Source organism: Ostrea edulis, chromosome 1 (assembly GCF_947568905.1).
Source record: "Ostrea edulis chromosome 1, xbOstEdul1.1, whole genome shotgun sequence".
Taxonomy (NCBI): domain Eukaryota; kingdom Metazoa; phylum Mollusca; class Bivalvia; order Ostreida; family Ostreidae; genus Ostrea; species Ostrea edulis.
In genome coordinates, this window is record NC_079164.1 from 46,517,588 (window position 1) to 46,536,068 (window position 18,481).

At 35.2% G+C, this 18,481-nt stretch overlaps 1 protein-coding gene across 4 annotated transcripts in view; it reads left to right on the forward strand.

Moving 5' to 3' along the window:
• LOC125653456 (probable cationic amino acid transporter) overlaps positions 1-18,481 on the forward strand; it is a 30,052-nt gene that overhangs the window by 8,381 nt on the left and 3,190 nt on the right. For all 4 annotated transcript variants that reach the window (XM_048882945.2, XM_048882954.2, XM_056150584.1 and 1 more), the window contains exons 2-6: positions 2,235-2,356; positions 3,681-3,800; positions 7,680-7,875; positions 10,700-10,814; positions 11,006-11,143. In XM_048882945.2, the coding sequence (XP_048738902.2) occupies positions 2,242-2,356; positions 3,681-3,800; positions 7,680-7,875; positions 10,700-10,814; positions 11,006-11,143 (684 nt within the window). In that variant the 5' untranslated portion in view covers positions 2,235-2,241. The remainder of the gene's footprint in view (positions 1-2,234; positions 2,357-3,680; positions 3,801-7,679; positions 7,876-10,699; positions 10,815-11,005; positions 11,144-18,481) is intronic.

Sequence of the window (18,481 nt, forward strand, 5' to 3'; positions counted from 1 at the left end):
AAGGAGTTTGTTGATGTCCCGCCTATCTTGATGAATGCGAACACATTCTTTTAAATTTTCATAAAATTGCAGACATAATCTATCTTAAAATACTGCTTCATATAAAAACAATCAAAGAAGACTCTAAAATGTGTTGACAATTTTATTCATTAGTGAGGATTCGTTGATTGCATTTCAGAATCGATTAAAAGTCAGACTTTATTCTTCTCTGGTCCACTTACCTGGAATTATAAAAGATCAAACAAATATCTCTGTGTTGACTTAAACGCCCACTTCCTTTTAAAGCAGCTGAATTAGAATGCATGTTATAATATTGAAAAGTTATAAAAAATTAAAGTTCAATTTCCTTTTATGCAATCTCTCTGAAATCCATGAGCTCTATGCACAAAGATAACCTCGCCAGCTCGCGTATGTCCATATTTAGAGTGTCAATCGATATTAGATTGAGAGTTAATACTTGTGTGCCATATGAAAGATTTGAAAATTCCATTAAGTGGGTTCATTACAATATAACTAGGTAATACCATAGTGGATGCTATATGCCGTATCCGCACTCTGCATCACTGCATTACTAGAGAATGTTGGGCATACCTGTATGGGTACCAGCATCTGCACTGACTGACTGACTGGCGGTCGGGTGGATTTAATGTAATTGATTGAGTGTAGATTTCACCAATTTTAGGGCGGACTGATTGATTGAGTGAATGAGTGAGTGCATGAGTGTGAATTTCACAAGACTTCACCAATATTTAATTGCGCATTCTCCGACCTTTCCGGCAAGCAGGAGAACAATCTCGAATATATTACCACAACCTCCCTTTTCTTATCAAACTACGACGATACAGAGTTATTAATTTTTTCCAATAAATATTTCCTAGAAACAATGAAATCTTCCTAAAGTAAGCTTAAAAACATGTTAATGATCAGTAATTACTGACCTACACAATGGTTAAAAGTGTTAATTTGGTGCACATTTCGTATTTCTGGTGAACGCAATATGTTTGAAGCGCCTTCCTGAGCTTGCCGGAAAGACCCAAGAAGTTGCAATTTTGACCGGTTGAGTGGATATTTCACCAACTTTTAGAAGGACGAATTGAGTTAGTGAGTGAGTGATTTAAGAAACTTTAAGTGAAACGTAACTTTCATTTCTCAGTCAAAATCTGGATAAAATAACTTATTTGGTTTGTTACTGATTGTCTACAGCGCACGTGGTAGGTATTTTCGTCTATTTAGATATCGTTCCCTTGAATACAAAATCACCAATACAGCTTACTCCGGATATATTGAAATTCAGGGTACCAATCTTTTTCTTTAATTAAAACCGAAGTTCACAATAAGCGAAATCAGAAATGTCGACCATATCAGAAGCTTCATTTTGCATCTCGATCCCGATTACGAATTATAGATTTATTACATTACACAATTTACAACATTTGAATAGTGGATTGAATTTATTAGTCCACTTAAGATTTTTATTTGAAAAAATGCAAGTTTTGTTAACTTTTGTTTCATATTGAACTGATCAACAGTGAATATTTCAATTTCCTGTGTCTACAGAAATTTCGTCTTCGATTTTAGGTAGCGTCTGTACATGTTGTTTTTTTCAAATACAAAATCGAGGTTGATTGTAGGCCACTTTTTCATCCGGAATGTCTAAATTTTTGTTCTCGCTCTCGCCACCCATATTTTCCCCTGCAGTATGTATATACTATAATATCAGTAGTAAGTTCCTCCCTGGAGATGATTTGTCTTTAAGTCTACCACCAAAATAAGCGATTGCAATGTAAGTAGAATAATAGACTGTATTTTGTTATACAATCTTAGTTTATATATATGTGAACTCAAATTACACAAATTTTATAGTTAACAATTATTCAAATGTCAATTGTTCCTCCATTTCATAAGTACGACATTCATCGAGTTGGTATAAAGTATATATTACATGTAGTAAATTTAGAGGTATCCTCCTAGGCACCTGATCCCACCTCTGGTATGTTTAGGGGTCTGTGTTTGTCCAACTCTCTATTTTGTATTGCTTATAGGAGTTATGACATTGATCGCTGTTCGTTATCTTCACCTTTCATTACAAAAATGAAAAATCATACAATACAAACAGAAGAATATACAATTGGAATGGGTAGACCGAATCTAGTAACATTTGACATGCCCCCCCTTTTTTTTTTAGCTTGGGCCTAATAGTGTGCCTATTTAGTGAACACCCGTTCTCTTTGCAGGTGGAACATGACTTGTACAAAGTTGCTAACAGCTATCTCCAGGAAGAAACTAATCGACAACAAGCGTCTGCTGGAGACAGATTTAAAAAGACAGCTCAATATCCCGGATGTTCTTGGCATAGGTACGCTTTAAGACGTAACAAAATGGTATATCAAATAAAATTGTAATGATCTGGATAACCTCAGATTACGTTTTCCGCAAAATCATGGAAAATGTTTCCCATGAACAGCAGTTCAGATATTATATCATTCGCGATCTGCAAACACAGTCATATTATCACGCTATAAATCAGAGTAATCATTCGGTTCAATGCGGATCACGGCATAATGCTTTGTAAAATGAAAGCCACCACAATCAAACCAAATGCCCTCAATGAATAATGGTACAATGCTCTTTCTGTCAGAACATAAAGACGAAATGCTTTCACATCATCGAGAAAACGGTGTCATAACGCACCACTTGAACATAAAGTTGATGGCATTTTTGTGTTTAGTTTCATCAAATAAATGTAAAATAATCACGAATACTGCAAACGGTTACCACAAGGAATACCTTGCCTCTTAGTTAATGTATTTTGTCTCGCTCTCTTTATTTCCGTACTGTTACAGGGAAACATATTTTGCCGATGAATTTCCGTATTGTTGATGCAGAATATAATGAAAAAATGCATTACCAGTAGCACGAAAACACCCTAAATTATGACTATATTTTTGCACCTCAAACGCTGCATGATACTGCAAAAATAAGACATAATGAAAATGAAACCCAGAGAAACGTGCCATAACTAAACCTTTTAAATTAAATCAATGTAAATAGACATTGTGTTTTACAGTTAAGTCTCTCCTTCACAGCAGTTGATTTTTTCGATAGGAGCTTGGTAGAATATTCTTACTGGATCCAGCAATGTATCTATGTTTGTAAAGGTTTTTGTGAAATTTCGGAATCCAATATAGGTACAGTAACTCAAATCATTCGTCCCAGTGACTGGGATATTAAACGTGTTTAATGATTTTGAAAACTTCATCTTTTGAAAGGGATGTTAGAATATAAGTAGGATTTCCAAATGTGGAATTAATGTCAAGTTCGTTTAATATAGAGTTTAAATAACGAGCCTTGCAAACAAAGACAACATTGTTACAAGCTTTGTCAGCTGGAACCAAAACATATTCCTCTTGTAACCTATTGAATTCTTTTATCATTTCTGGTTTACTAAACACAGGAGGAGAGATGGTACGCCATTTTGAGGAAAGTTTCTGGTTGTAAGGTTCGGTTGATGAGTGGGTGGGGGAAAGTTTCCGGTTGTAGGGTTCGGTTGATGAGTGGATGGGGAGAGTTTTCGACTGTAGGTTTTTGGGAAATCTGGTTAATGACTGGATGAGGATAGTTGTCGTTGTAGTTTTGGCGGGTCTAGTTGATGACTTGATAAGTTGAATTTCTGGTTTTAGGATTTGGCGGTTCCGTAGGATTGGCTGTGTACGTACTGATTACCTATGTCGCTCGTTCCGTGGCGGGTCCTGCAGTGGTGCTCTCTGTCTTGATCGCTGGTACCAGTGCTATACTCTCAGGTAAGATGTTCTTTCTCTTCTGATATGTATCATATCATACAGCGGTCAATTAAACATCTCTTAAACATTTATTGAAAAATGACGATAATTTCATACGTTGGTACATAGTGTCTACATGTAGAAGTTTTTCTTAATCACCGAAACAATGCTTTGTTAAATTTTTAAACGTTAATAATTTCTGCGAAGAAGTGTTTTCATCTACCACTATGAAAGGATACATTTGCGTATTCATATGGACGTCTCTTGATGGATTATTGCTCGACAATGCAATGAATCGAGATCAACAATGTGATACCTTTTGTTGCAGAGCGGGTGTTTGCCATATCGACGTTTCAACTCACTAATGTCTATTGCGGTTTACAGAACACTGAAATAATGGTTTTCTTAGAGAATTTTCTGTAACGTGACGATTAGTGCAAGGCGGTGTAACCTTATCATCGAGAGGATCATTTGCTGTAGAATAATTGGAATATCGAACAAGTGGAGAGTTGTACAAAACAGCCAAATGGCATTGATCCCTTTAAGTATATAACACATTTTATATTCTAAATCCCCGTTCCTTATAATCCTTTGTGTGAATATCTTTTAAAGTCACTCAGCTACAAAATAGCATATTGTTTTTTAAATAATCCTAATTTGGAGTTTAATCTCCAAATTTTTTCCTTATACATGTATTTGTTTTGGATGGGACATAGTAACAATCAGGCATTTTACATGTACATAGTGTTACCACAAAAATAATTTTCTTCAGGAAAGCTTATAGCCAAAATGATACAAATACATGCATCCTTTTGCAGATTCCTTTATGTCTGAATTATCTGTTTGTCAGTTCCGAAGCGGTGTGGCCTCGTATTTGTTTACAACATAATTAAGCAATGCCTTTTTAAAAAAGATGTAATTTCACAACCGCAACGGTGTGTGCAAACAAATGGAATAACGCGCGTTAGTAACCGGAAAGAATGTGCAATGCGGAAAACAAGTTAATCCATGGCCAATTCTTGAATTGATGCCATAAACATCAAATTATTAACAAAGTTGTACAATCTGAACTTTCAAAAGTTTATATCTTTTTCAAATTCATTTATTTGTACACAGCATAGGTATAATCACTATGATGCGAGTCAGCCATATTGTTACTTTGAGAAATTGATTGATTGTATCTTGTTTAAAGTCTCTCTCGAGGATTTTTCACTCATATAGAGACGTCACCAAGACCTCTGAAGGGCTTCAAATTTAGGCCTATGCTCGGCGCTTACGGCCATTGAGCAGTGAGGGTTCTTTAGCGTGCCACACCTACTGTGACACGGGTCATCCCTTAAGGTCATCTCCGAGGACCCGTGACATTCACATCTGATGCCTAGCGTTTGTCGAGAAATTGAAAGTACAATAACTGAATGAAGAATTGTTGAAACATCCAGCATTTGGATTAATTTCTTTAATGTGTTTGTTTGGTAATATTAACCCCATTAGAGGTAAGATCAACTTATCTAGGCATCGAAAGGGGTGCATTGATGTTGTCTAAGACGGGAATGGGCAACAAAGCTTTCATTCTGCACTCGTTCGACCAAAAACAGGAACCGGTAATTTTGTCTGTAATAATAATAATAATAATAGGGGTCTATTCCATGCCACTCCCTAATAAGGGGTGATAATATTTTATAGGAGATGGTATGGTATAGACCCCTACTATAATCATTACAGACAAAATACAGGTTTCTGTGGGCCGAGATGCAGACGACATGTTCGACAGTGTTCAGGGCCGTAAATTACATGGAGGCGGAGGAGGCAGCTGCCTCCTCCAACTTTTGAGCCAAAAAAAATTAAAATTTAAAGTTCATTAGAATTTATGTTGTTTCCAATAACTAAGAACATGATACCTCCCTTAAAAAGCATTCCAAATCTTTCTTTTAGAATGAGTTAGTCAAGTAACATCTTAGAAGGCCCTAGAATCAAGGATTTTGCACGAAACGTGTTCAGTGTGCACAAAATGTGCTCAGCGTCTGGGGGCCTGGGCGGCCCCCAGACCCCCGCCTAATTTCCTGCCTCCTCCAAATTGAAGGTTAATTTACGGCCCTGGTGTTCATACGCTTAACAGACTTTAGTGCTGTGGTCTTTGCAGTCATAAGCAAATATCATTAAAACTCTCCGTTTTTTTTTATTAAAGGATTAAAAAGTAAATGTAAATATCACTCCATATGTTTCTTGATGAATTTATATGATTGCTATATAATTGTGTCATTTACCTGTTCATTATTGCGATTATTAACGCGTTCATTGTTGCGATTGTTAACCCATTCATTATTGCGATTATTTACCCGTTCATTATTGCGATTAACAACCCGTTCATTATTGCGATTATTAACCTGTTCATTATTGCGATTATTTACGAGTTCATTATTGCTATTATTAACCCATTCATTATTGCGATTATTTACCCGTTCATTATTGTGATTAATAACCCGATAATTATTGCGATTATTAACCCATTCATTATTGCGATTATTTACGAGTTCATTATTGCGATTATTAACCTGTTGATTATTGTGATTATTTACGAGTTCATTATTGCTATTATTAACCCATTCATTATTGCGACTATTTACCCGTTCGTTATTGCGATTATTAACCCATTCATTATTGCGATTATTTACCTGTTCATTGTTGCGATTATTTACCCGTTCATTATTGCGATTACTAACCCGTTCATTATTGCGATTAATAGCCCGTTCATTATTGCGATTATTATTCCATTTATTATTGCGATATCTTCCAGTTCATTTTTGCTATTATTAACCTATTTATCATTGCGATTATTTACCCGTTCATTATTGCGATTATTAACCCATTCATTATTGCGATTATTTACCCGTTCATTATTGCGATTATTAACCCATTCATCATTGCGATTATTTACCCATTCATTATTGAGATTATTAACCCATTCATTATTTGCCCTTTAATCATTACGATTATTTACCCTTTCATTATTGCGATTATCAGCCCGTTCATGATTGCGATTATCTAAATACATGTATATAAGTTCATTATCGCGATTATCTACTGTTCTACATGTGATTTCTTCCCGTTTTTTTTTTTATCTCAAAATTAATTATACGCAATTGTTTACACTTGAATGTATACATGTGGGTACTCAGTTGTCTAGTCACCTTACTTTTGGTTCTTACTGAACATATACTATCTGAAAACTTCTCTTTGATCCATTTGCAGGGAAAGGACAAATTCAATTTTATACCATTCTACATACCGTAAAATAAATGTGCAGTTGCAAGTGCCCCTTACTATTGATGGAGAAAGAATAGGAAACGATACGATTATAAACTGTAACCAAATTGTCATTCATACAATGGTTTAAAAATAATTTTGTTTTTCATATCAAGCATTAATTAAATAATTGTTCAATTCCCGTGGTGATCCGGGTTAGAATAGGTCCTCGGTACCCCTTGCTTGTCGTAAGAGGCGACTAAATAGGACGGTCGTTGTGGCACGATAAAGATTCCTCCCTGCTCAATGTCCATAAGCGCCGAACATATAAATTTTGCATCCCTTCACTGGCAATAGCGACGTCTCCATATGAGTGAAAATTCTCGAGAGGGACGTTAAACAATATACAATCAATCATTTACGACAGATGTAACAGGAAAAATTATATAGGAAACATTTTCATTTCGAATCCCAAGTTTCTGCTCCATGTATCGGAGAGAGCAAGGTGGCTAAGCACATCAATTTTAGTCCAAGACATCTTGCTAAAATAAGTATCCATCCCTACATTAGCAGTTTAAAGTACACAAATGTGTGTCAAATCTTTGGATGAGAATATTACAGTTAGTGAATTAGATTAGCTGTTTGTGTATTTTGCAGGATTTTGTTTCTCCGAATTCTCTTTACGGCTCCCCCGAGCTGGGTCGGCATATCTATATACTTATGCTACTATCGGAGAATTATGTGGGTTTATGGTGGGATGGAGCATGATCCTTGAACACGCCATTGGTGTGGCGATAGGTGCCAAAGCGTGGAGCCAGTACTTTGGACACATCACGAACAATTCCATACCAAGGTACAACATAACACGTGAACGAAATGTAAACTTGTTGCATGATTACACAATACGTTCAGTGGATCAACAGAATAAGGTCATTATTAAGGAGGAATAATACATCATCGTAATGGCTGACTTTCTTTCGAAAAATATAAATATTATACATACATAGATATTCCTTTTAAATCGAATCGCCTAGCTAGGTAGCTCAGTAGGGTTGTGGGTTCAAATTTGGTAGTGTTTTATTTTTTTCCAGATTACTTTCTACTTAAAATGCATTTTCAAAAACTAAAATTTGTAAATAAGGTAAAATTCAAACTTTTCAACTTCACAATATTATTACATACATTATGTATCCTCCGCTTCCCATCCATATCAAATTTCTCTGGTGTGTTATTCCTCCTTAAAACATCGTATATGTACAATTATCAAGATGTAGCTTTTTTATCATGCAGTAAATCTTACCTATCCATGATTTGTGCATTTCTGCATGGTCAACCTGCCACTCAAAACCTTTCCGACCGCGGGAAAATATCGTCCACTTAGATTGCAACTTGATAAATACTCGATTAATGAATTCGATTTTCTATGATTCAAGCTTATCGACATAGTAAGCAATGCACTATTTAAATAGTGTGATTAAAGGACGAAAAGACGATGTTTAACGCATCAGAGGCTCTTCCCTCTTGACAAGAATCTTTGTCGGCTTTCTCTTTTGATCAGAAACATTGACTTTCATTTGTCAGCAAGATTTTCTAAAGGCATGTATTGTACGAGCGAACACAATAAAGCAAGTCATATTAATTCCATCAATCCATGTAGAAATATGCAAAAATGGCAATTATCATACTGTACACTTTATCTAAATTACGATAGTGTTGCAGATATTTGAGAAATAAAGCACGGGTTTTTGTGGATGGTGCAGGATAACGTCCGTGGTCGAGATATGCTAACGTAGCTTCGAAAAAACCCAACAAGATTTCAAGACTGAGGAGGTTGTCCTGCAATATCCACGAAAACAACAGCTTTATTTTTATTTTACTGCGGACCTGAAATATACAGCTGATCGTTTCCCTATATAGTCATTTTGTGACGTCATGGCAGCTTCTGAAACGGAATACACACTGACGAAATTGGTGAGATTGTAGGGTCTACTATTTTGAGAGATATTTAGTTTGATGTTGACGGATTACTAATATATCAATGTGATGTAATAATCTGCTCTGAATATACAGTTCAACAAATCTACATACACGTGGAAGAGGGAAACTTGTCTGTGTGTCGCTGTGATTGTTTACACGATTGCTCTTTAGATCACCTGAACTTTCAGTTCAGGTGAACGTTTTGGATCACATTTTATCTGTCATCTCTCCATAAACTTTTCACATTTTCATCTTCTCCAGAACCACTGGGCCAATTTGAATCAAACTTGGTACAAATCATGCTTGGGTGGAGAGGATTCAAGTTTGTTCAACTGAAGGGCCATACCCCTTTCAAAGGGAAGATAATCAAGAACATGCAAAAATAGGGTGGAGTCATTTAAAAATCTTCTCAAGAACCACTAGGTCAGAAGAGTTGAAATTTACATGAAAGCTTGCTGGCATAGTGCTGATTCAAGTTTGTTCAAATCATGGCCTTCAGGAGTAGGATAGCTAGGGTCACAATGGAGGATCAAATTTTGAAATGCGAATTTAAAGAACAAATCTTTTAAAATCTTCTCAAATACCACTAGGCCAGAAAAATAAAGCATTACATGATACTTCCATGGTATAGAGTAGATGTAACGTTTGTGCAAATCACAAACGGGGTGGGTGGGTTCACAATAGGGGATCAATGTTTTACACTCAGATCTATTGGGAAAATTTCTTCTTCTCAAGAACCACTAGGTCAGAAAAGTGAAAACATACACAAAAGCTTTCTGAGAAAGAGTAGATTCAAGTTTATTCAAATCACGTTCCTCAGGGGTAAGGTGGACCCACAATTGGGGACCAAAGTTTTATATGCTGATAAATTTTAGAATAGTAAAATAAAATCCTCTTGTCGATTTTATTGCTGTATAAGCAATAATAAAAAAAAAACCAAAAAAACAAAACAAAACAAAACAAAACAAAACAAAACAAAACAAAACAAAACAAAACAAAACAAAACAAAAACAACAACAACAAAAACAAACAAACAAAAAAACAGTAGGTACGATCGCGGAAGAGCCATAAAATAGGTCTTCATGTAACAGCTGTTTTACGGCAAAACACAACGTCTGATTGGGTCGAAGACATGAAACCGATATCGTCTCAATAAGTATTACATTTAAACCATATACATGTAATTGTTTTCTTGTGGAAGTTTACAACATGTATCACTATACTGAAAATCTATTGATTAATCGGTGCATGACGTACATGTATATATTGGGGAATAATGGACACACCATTACTTTGATCTCTAGAATAACAGTGGTAGAATATGATATACATGTATTTACACTTCCAATATTTTTCCATTTGATATTTTTATAAATTGTAATGATATACACTTCCTCATGAATGCGCAGCAGTGGTGAACAATTAAATTTTTAGTGAATATAGTACAAATGCGTGTGTGTCTATTCCAACGACAAAAATGAAAGTAGAGTGTAGATACCAAAAAATAAAATAAAAATCATTTTGAACCGCAAGGCTCCAGGCGCTTCACGAAGCATGCCGACGTAAAGCGTCGTAGTCTATACTCTCATGAAATTATATCATAATTAATCTAATATGGCGGTTTTTATCTAATTTCTAAACGAAAATTCATCTGTCCTTCCTCTGATTAACAAAGCTTAACATATTTACTGTATGTACAGGTGGATGAATACGTCACTTCAATGGTCAGATGGAATTAATACCGATCAATCACCTGATCTTATTGCTGTAGCAGTACTGATTGTGTGTACCATTACCATGCTGATTAGTACCAAGGTATAACCAAGTGCAGCATATATCTATTCTAACGTTAAGTACATATATGTACAGCTTAGTTTTCATTTTCAATCTAATATTTATTTTTCAATACAATATGTTGGCAAGATACTCTCTCTCTCTTTCTCTTTGTGTTGTATCATAATTTGTTATTAGAAACACTACTCTTTAATAGGCATATATTTTTATAGTTATCTACTATAATCAACTGTATCCTGTGTATCTTGGGCGGTGTGGTCGTCTTTTCCATCATCTGTGTGGGATTTTTCCATGTAAAACATGACAACTGGACGGGTGGTGACGGCTTCTTTCAGTTTGGAATACAAGGGGTGAGTTGTATTACTCCACTCTATAATATATTTAACATATCTACATGCAGTTGATAACAATAAACTCCGAAACGCTTGCTCCAGAATTACTGCGTGTATCTTTAATGTTGTTTTATATGTGAGGTAAAGTCCGTAAGCTATATAATAAAATCGTACGTGATTAGTAAATATCGTAAAATTAATTAAAAACCTACTTTCGTTTTCGATAAACTACATGTACACTGAAATAGCAAAAATCGGAATATAGTGGTGAACATGCTTTGGCGGATCTAAGCCAGTTTACAACTTAAGGTAATACGATATGAAGTAAATCCGTTGTTTATCCATGCTTGATTTTGATCTTACAGAAGAAGAAAAAAGTTTTGATAATTGTACAATAAATAAAATATGCTCTTAAATCATTCTTATGGAAATTTCCAGAACGAAGCAACATCATAGACGCTTACAATTATAGGTCTACAACCAATCGCACATTCTTGGGGCTTTCTGGCAAGCCGAAAAAACGAACCCGAGAAGTTGCGATTGGTTCACAATATGATCAACATAAAATTGTGTAGGTGTTCCGTGTTAGTTTTGCTTATAATAGTTTTGACTAGGCCCATATTGATCATTTTATGACGATTTATAATTTTATTGCTTACATACATATCATTCAACGAAGGACACTTCCCCATCTCCCGAGACCAACGATCTGACACCGGTAAATTCTTAAATATGATATTCATCTGATATTTTCGATGTTCTTAATTTTTTCAGTGTTTATAGAAGTCACTAGTACTGTTACAATTTTCTGTAATAATTCATTAACAGTTGCTGATATATACAAACACATGGATAAGCGCAAAAAAGGTTTTACTTTGGTTGAACATGTTTTGTGATGACACAGGTCTTGAATGTAAGTTATAAGTCGAAAACTGTCCAATATGTCAGATATCGAATGGTTCGGGACTGTTCTAGGAAGTTTGCGCCTTATAACTTTAAAGTTAAAACATTTTACCCACTACCTGGCAATGTCCAAGAAATCGGCCACTATTTACGATATAGCAGTGTTTCTGTTTGTCATTCATATAGTGTATTATGTTTTCAATTATTGCGTTTGACGAGAAGAACCGACGTGTATTCATAATGTTGGCCTTAAATTGTCGCACTGGATATAAACTATCATTGTAAACACATTCGCAATACCGAGTTTCAAATTTGGAAATTATAAACGACCGTTCATTTTGTCTGTTGTCAACTATTCGGTATGACGGATTACGATTGCATTCGTAAAATCATTATCTAATTTGAAATACGGAGAGAGATCATTCATGTTACACAAGGGACATTTAATTTGGAGTTTCAAGTGACTTCCTAATAATCAAGTATTATTTACTGTATATGTTATCAATGATTATAACATAACTAATACACGCAATTATTCAAAAATTAATCTTAAATTCATTTGAATTAAAGATATCGTTTATTTAATTCATGTGCGCACACGCACTAAACAAGATGTGTTTGTGAAACACAAATGCCCCCGATAATGGCCATTTCCAAAGATGGCCAATGTCACAAGGACAAATATCTTGGTACCAGTAGAAAGATCTTGTCACAAGAAATGCTCATGTGCAATATGAAAGCTCTAATATTCACCATTTAGAAGTTATGACCAATGTCAAATTTTTGAAAGTAGGTCAAACTCCAGGGTCAAAAATGGTACCCACGGAAAGGTCTTGTCACAAGGAATACTCATGTGAAATATCAAAGCTCTAACACTTACTGTTCAAAAGTTATTAACAAGGTTAAAGTTTAAGACAGAATGACAGACAGGACAACAACAATATGCCTCCCGACCTTCGATCTCGGGGGCATAAAAAGTCCTTCCTTTATGCAATATTATTTAATTGTGATTTCCCGCGCTTGTGCAGGGTTTCATCTACATGTAGTTGCTACATGTAAGTGGGAAGTTGACGATGGAGAAGCTGAAATCTTCATTAAGTTGAGAAACTTCTGTGCAATCTGTTTCACTATGTATTCCGACCCTGTTTCATATTTTCATTGCTTTTTACACTGTTTTTTCTTACACTGTGTATTCCAACAAAAATGTCTTTCAATGCACGTCGTATTAAACAGGTTTCATCGTATATTTTTAATTTTGATTTTGCATCAGTGACGTGCTTTTCATGAGGTGTTAATCCTGCGTCATTTGATGCCGAATTTAAAGTATACCATGGCTCATGGAGTCCAAAAATTATAAGAGCATGATTTTGATCAAATTCAAAACTTCAAGCAAGCAACTTTATGCAAGAGAATTTTCCCTACCAGTGTAATATCTTTGAAATGTACATACATGTATGCACAATCATAACAATTTTGTTCTACGGTAGCTCTACATTTTCGCAAAGGAAAACAGTATTAATTGGTTCGTCAATTACATTTCAAAAATTCTGGAAACAATTCTCAGAAAACCATAATTTTCCTAAAATAATAATATATCAGAAATTAATGCGTAAATCTTCATCAACTTTAAAGAAGTGTTATTTCAATTCAATAAAAGCATGTTAAATGAAAAGGAACAGTGTTACTATGCGCTCTGATTTCAAATACATACATTGTACATGTATATATATATATACTGGATGAAATGGTCTAAATTCATATTTTTTTTTATTCCTCAATCATTGCTTTCTGTTTTATTGTATATTTCAAGATTACGTCATTGGTAGAAATATCAATTTTTAAAAATCAATGCAAAATAGGAACGTAAAATGACACTTTCGACCAAAAACGACTTAAAACGTTATTTCATTTCCGACGTTTTACAAAAATAGCACGATGATGGTGATGATTAGTATCATGGCCTTGTCGCATAAAAAAACGAGTTAAACAAGAAGCCCATGGGCCTTAACGGTCACCTGAGTATCCACATATATGATCTTTAAAAATCATCGTTATCTATTGCTCAATAGGTAATCATGCAAACAGTTTGGTTTGTCTGCTTGCTGTCCAGGAGTAAAGCTTTTCTGAAATATATTGTATTTTCAACATACGATCACCTGAGTCCAAAGTTAGGACCTGAATCCAGGGTCACGACTTTCCCATTGCTCATTATAATTATACAAATACACGTAGTTTGTCTGCTTGGTGACCAGTAGTAAAGTGGTACTCATTAATTTCATAATTTTGGCAGAGGGCCAAGTGCTCATTATAAACATGTCTCCTTGATGGCCAAAGGTAGATTATTTTCTAAGATAAAATGATTTATGACCAACTTAGATTCACTCTGGGGGATGAAAACTTAACCAAGGGGTCATGGGTTTGCAAGGGGTCATTGGTTTGCAGTTTTGGTATAGGGATTGTTTCTCATTATAAACATGTCAACAGTTTGAACGCTTGATATTCAGAAGTAAAGATGATTTTCTAGGCTATAATGCATTTTCCGTATATGACCAACTTAGCCCACCCTAGGACTTGAACCAAAAGATCAAGGATTTCACAGTTTTGGTGGTCTCAATGTTCATAATAATCATGCCAACAATTTGCTTCGGTAACGACAAGAAATAAAGAAGCTTTTCTAAAATATGATCCATTTTAATTATATGACCAACTTTGCTCCATACTAGGGTCTGAACCCAAGGGTTATGAATATCATAGTTTTGGTATTATAGAGCTCTTTGCACGTTGAACGACGCAGGGAAAAAATAGATAGCAATAGTTCACCTGAGTGACTCAGGTAACCTTAAAAGATGTTTCGAACGAATCTCAGAGATTCAATGGTCGAGAAAACATTTCCAGGCAGCAACAAATAGGATTTCCATTGCTCGTGAGAATATGGAATATTAATTTGCGTGTCAATTTGTTTATTTATTGCACCAAGTGATTTCGTTGCAAAAAATTGTATTGGTCCGACATAGCTGATAAATGGTACTTTTATGGTGGTATCTTCCGAATTGTTATCACCCACATTTAATCATTTACTCTGGATAACCTGAAGCAATAAAAAACCGCGCCAATGCTTCTCGGCATTTCCAATGATCCCTCTCATCCCAGAGATGTAGACTCTATATTAAGAACGCTTCATCAAATAACCTCGTCCAATTCTTTATATCGACGTTTTCATGAATTTTCTAACCTTCTACTATTAAAAGTTGGACCCATATAATGTTAGCAATATTATGTATTGTGTCGCTAACAAAGTATCAAATATTGTTCTTCATTGCACTGAACATTGTTTGTTTGTTGTCTGTTTTACGTCACGTCGAGAATTTGTCACTCATATTGAAAGGTCGCCAGTTGTAGCTGAAGTATCGCATATGCTTAGCGGCCCTTATTCACAAAATATCTTACGACTAAGATGGAAAAAATATTTCTGTTTGATAATCAAATACGGATCACAAGGTCATAAGTATGTATTCAACTTTTATAAACCATGGATGTACTTTACATATTAATTAAGAAAGTCTACAAGAAATGAAAAATAAGGAAATTACAGTGTTTGTAAATTTTGATCTTAGTCGTAAGATATTTTGTGAATAGGCCGTAGTAGCAAGGGCTCTTTAACATGCCAACGCCTGCCGCCGCACGATATCCCCATTTTAAGGTCACATCTGGAAAACCTGTAATTCTCACTTCTGAATGCCCAGCGTTTGGCGAAGGAGCAATCACTACATATTTTAACGTCTTAGGTTTGACAGCGGCCATGTACGAGCGGAACTCCTGATCACGAAGCGAACGCTCTACCACTGAGCTATTGTAATATACATGATCATCGCATGCATGATAGATTGATCAACTGTATTTCCAATTAATCTAGACATGTATCTGCCCAATTCCCCTTTTTTGCATCATACTTCTTTAACCCATCCTAAAAAACTACCTGTATTCTTAAACTTTAAACACCCTTTGTGATTCACATGGATCTTGATTTTGTATAAAGTAGAAGATTCACGAAAGCTTCAGTTTGTTTCGTATTGACTACTTTTCCGATGCGGGAAGTCGTTGATTTGCCCAGTCGTGTCATATGCAAGATTAAAACAGATATATAGCAGTTTGGTTTTCCAAGCGTATAGTGCCAGATGATATCTTTAGTCCCCTGACCTGAATTAGGTATGCAAATGTATTTCGTACGGTTGATCTTAACACAGACTGGTCACACAACATGTTATTGATTGCCAATTTGGACCGAATGTTAATGCAAGATTTTGTCACTAACTGGCGGTTGTTGTCTTTGTGAATGTTTTCAAATATACATGTATCCTTCTCTGAAACCAGTGAGCTTATTCAGTTAGCCGATTTTAATTTGTAATAATCCTACAAGGAACTCCAGTATCCTATAGGAAAGTTAAATATACTACAGGAAAGTAGGATATCCTACAAGAAAAGTTGAATGTAATACAGAAAAAAATGAATTTGTTAGGATATTTGAATTCCTCACAAGAGTGGTATACTTTTTAAAATTATTCATTAGGAAATTCAAACTCTTTCAAACTTTTTTTCTAAGGCAATAATGTCAAGTGAGAGATACCTATGAAAAAAGTATTCTGAAGTCTGTAGATGATGCTCCACTGACCTAATGACACCATTGCTTTTCCTGAGGAATCATCTCTCAATGATTGAAGAAATGCCGACTTTGTTTCTGTAAAATGATCGAAGAATGTTTTAAATATCGAATTCAAAAAATAAATACAATGTTGAAACTTTCGATATAAAAGTCAATGGTTAATGCACCACGGTCGTCAAATTTGTCACTATTGAAAAGGCCATTACAGATAGATTAATTGTAGCTAGCTCTCTTGGTTTGAAAGGATCACAATGTCGAAATCACAGCCTCACAATGTCATCCAACAAGACACTTTTTCCGACAAGTATTTACCACCCTTACTAGTGTAATGTTTCTGACACAGCCAGAAAGGCGAAGAAACAGACTCCTTATGCTATTCCAAAGGCATTACAAATATTTAAAAATCCCGAAAAAATCTCTCACCTATATTGAAAGACTTGTTTTTGTTATTGTTGTACCTTCCATATCTGCTTCATATTTTAATATTCTATTGAATATAGCATGTTCTGCGTATGAAGAATTTTTAAAATTGAGGCAGGCTACTTATAAATAAGTTGTTATTACACTGATTTCAACAGTCAAGTTTACAGTCAGCATATCGTTAATTCTATGGTCGTTATAGTGATATAATTTGCAAAATATTCTATAGAAGCTATTACTGTGTCGAACACTGTCTGATGTGTTTCATACCGATTGTTAGACCGTTCTTTACATACCGAATTTGACTGCGGATTACTGTTTACCTGATCAAGATATAAGGCTCAAGGCGGTGGTGGTCGATCAACTGGGGATTTTTCTCCTCCTAGGCACCTGATCCACATCATGTCCAGAGGTCTGTGTTTGCCCTTCTCTCATTCTTTATAGGATGTAGTAGATTTATCATTGTTTGTTATCTATACTTGTTCAATGGCTAACAAGTGCAATGTAACCATGATAGCTACTTGTTTGTTCCTGTAATCCGTTAAACAGAAAAACATGTCTTCGTAGCCATATAAACTAGTTCGTCATGATAATCTTATAAATACTCCGTAACATTAAAACCTGTTATTTACATTATTTTTAGAATTATCTCAATCAATGAAAACGAATTCAATCTGAGCCTGAGATTTATTCTCCTGAGAGTATCTAACTGTATGTTGTAGGCCTGGTCACAAGGAGCCTGAGATTTATTCTCCTGGGAGTCTCTAACTGTATGTTGTAGGCCTGGTCACAATGAGATCACATAAATTCATAAAATTAGAGAAGAAATACCGGATAGCACAACTTTTAACTGATTTTTCGTCCATGAAACACTCCTATTGAGAAAACAAAATACTGTGTATGTACTTCTCTCAACAGTCTTCATATTTAGTGCATTTGGATGTGAAGCATGGCCGCTATTTAAAGTTGCGCTAAACTGGGGGTCGGGGGGGGGGGGGGGGGGGTCCTGTGTTTGCCGTACTCTTCATTTTGTATTCTTTTTAGACATTATGGGATTGATCACTATTCGTTATCTTCACGTTTTCAAAATGAAAATCTCCACTATCTCACATTGTACAAAGAACCAGTGCTAAATTGTGATTTCGCCAGATAGTGCAGTACCTTTGATTGCGTCAAATAGATCCTCTAAAGTAAGTACACGCATTGAGTCCATTGCATGTAGTATGCAGTCTGTGACATGTGCAAATAAACTCGGGGGACGTTAAAATATTGACTATGTTCCCCGTTATATATGGAAGTTGGACATATTTATTCCAACAGACAAAATCCGTTAATTGAAATATTCGTTCCTGGTTAGATATGTATCTGTCTGG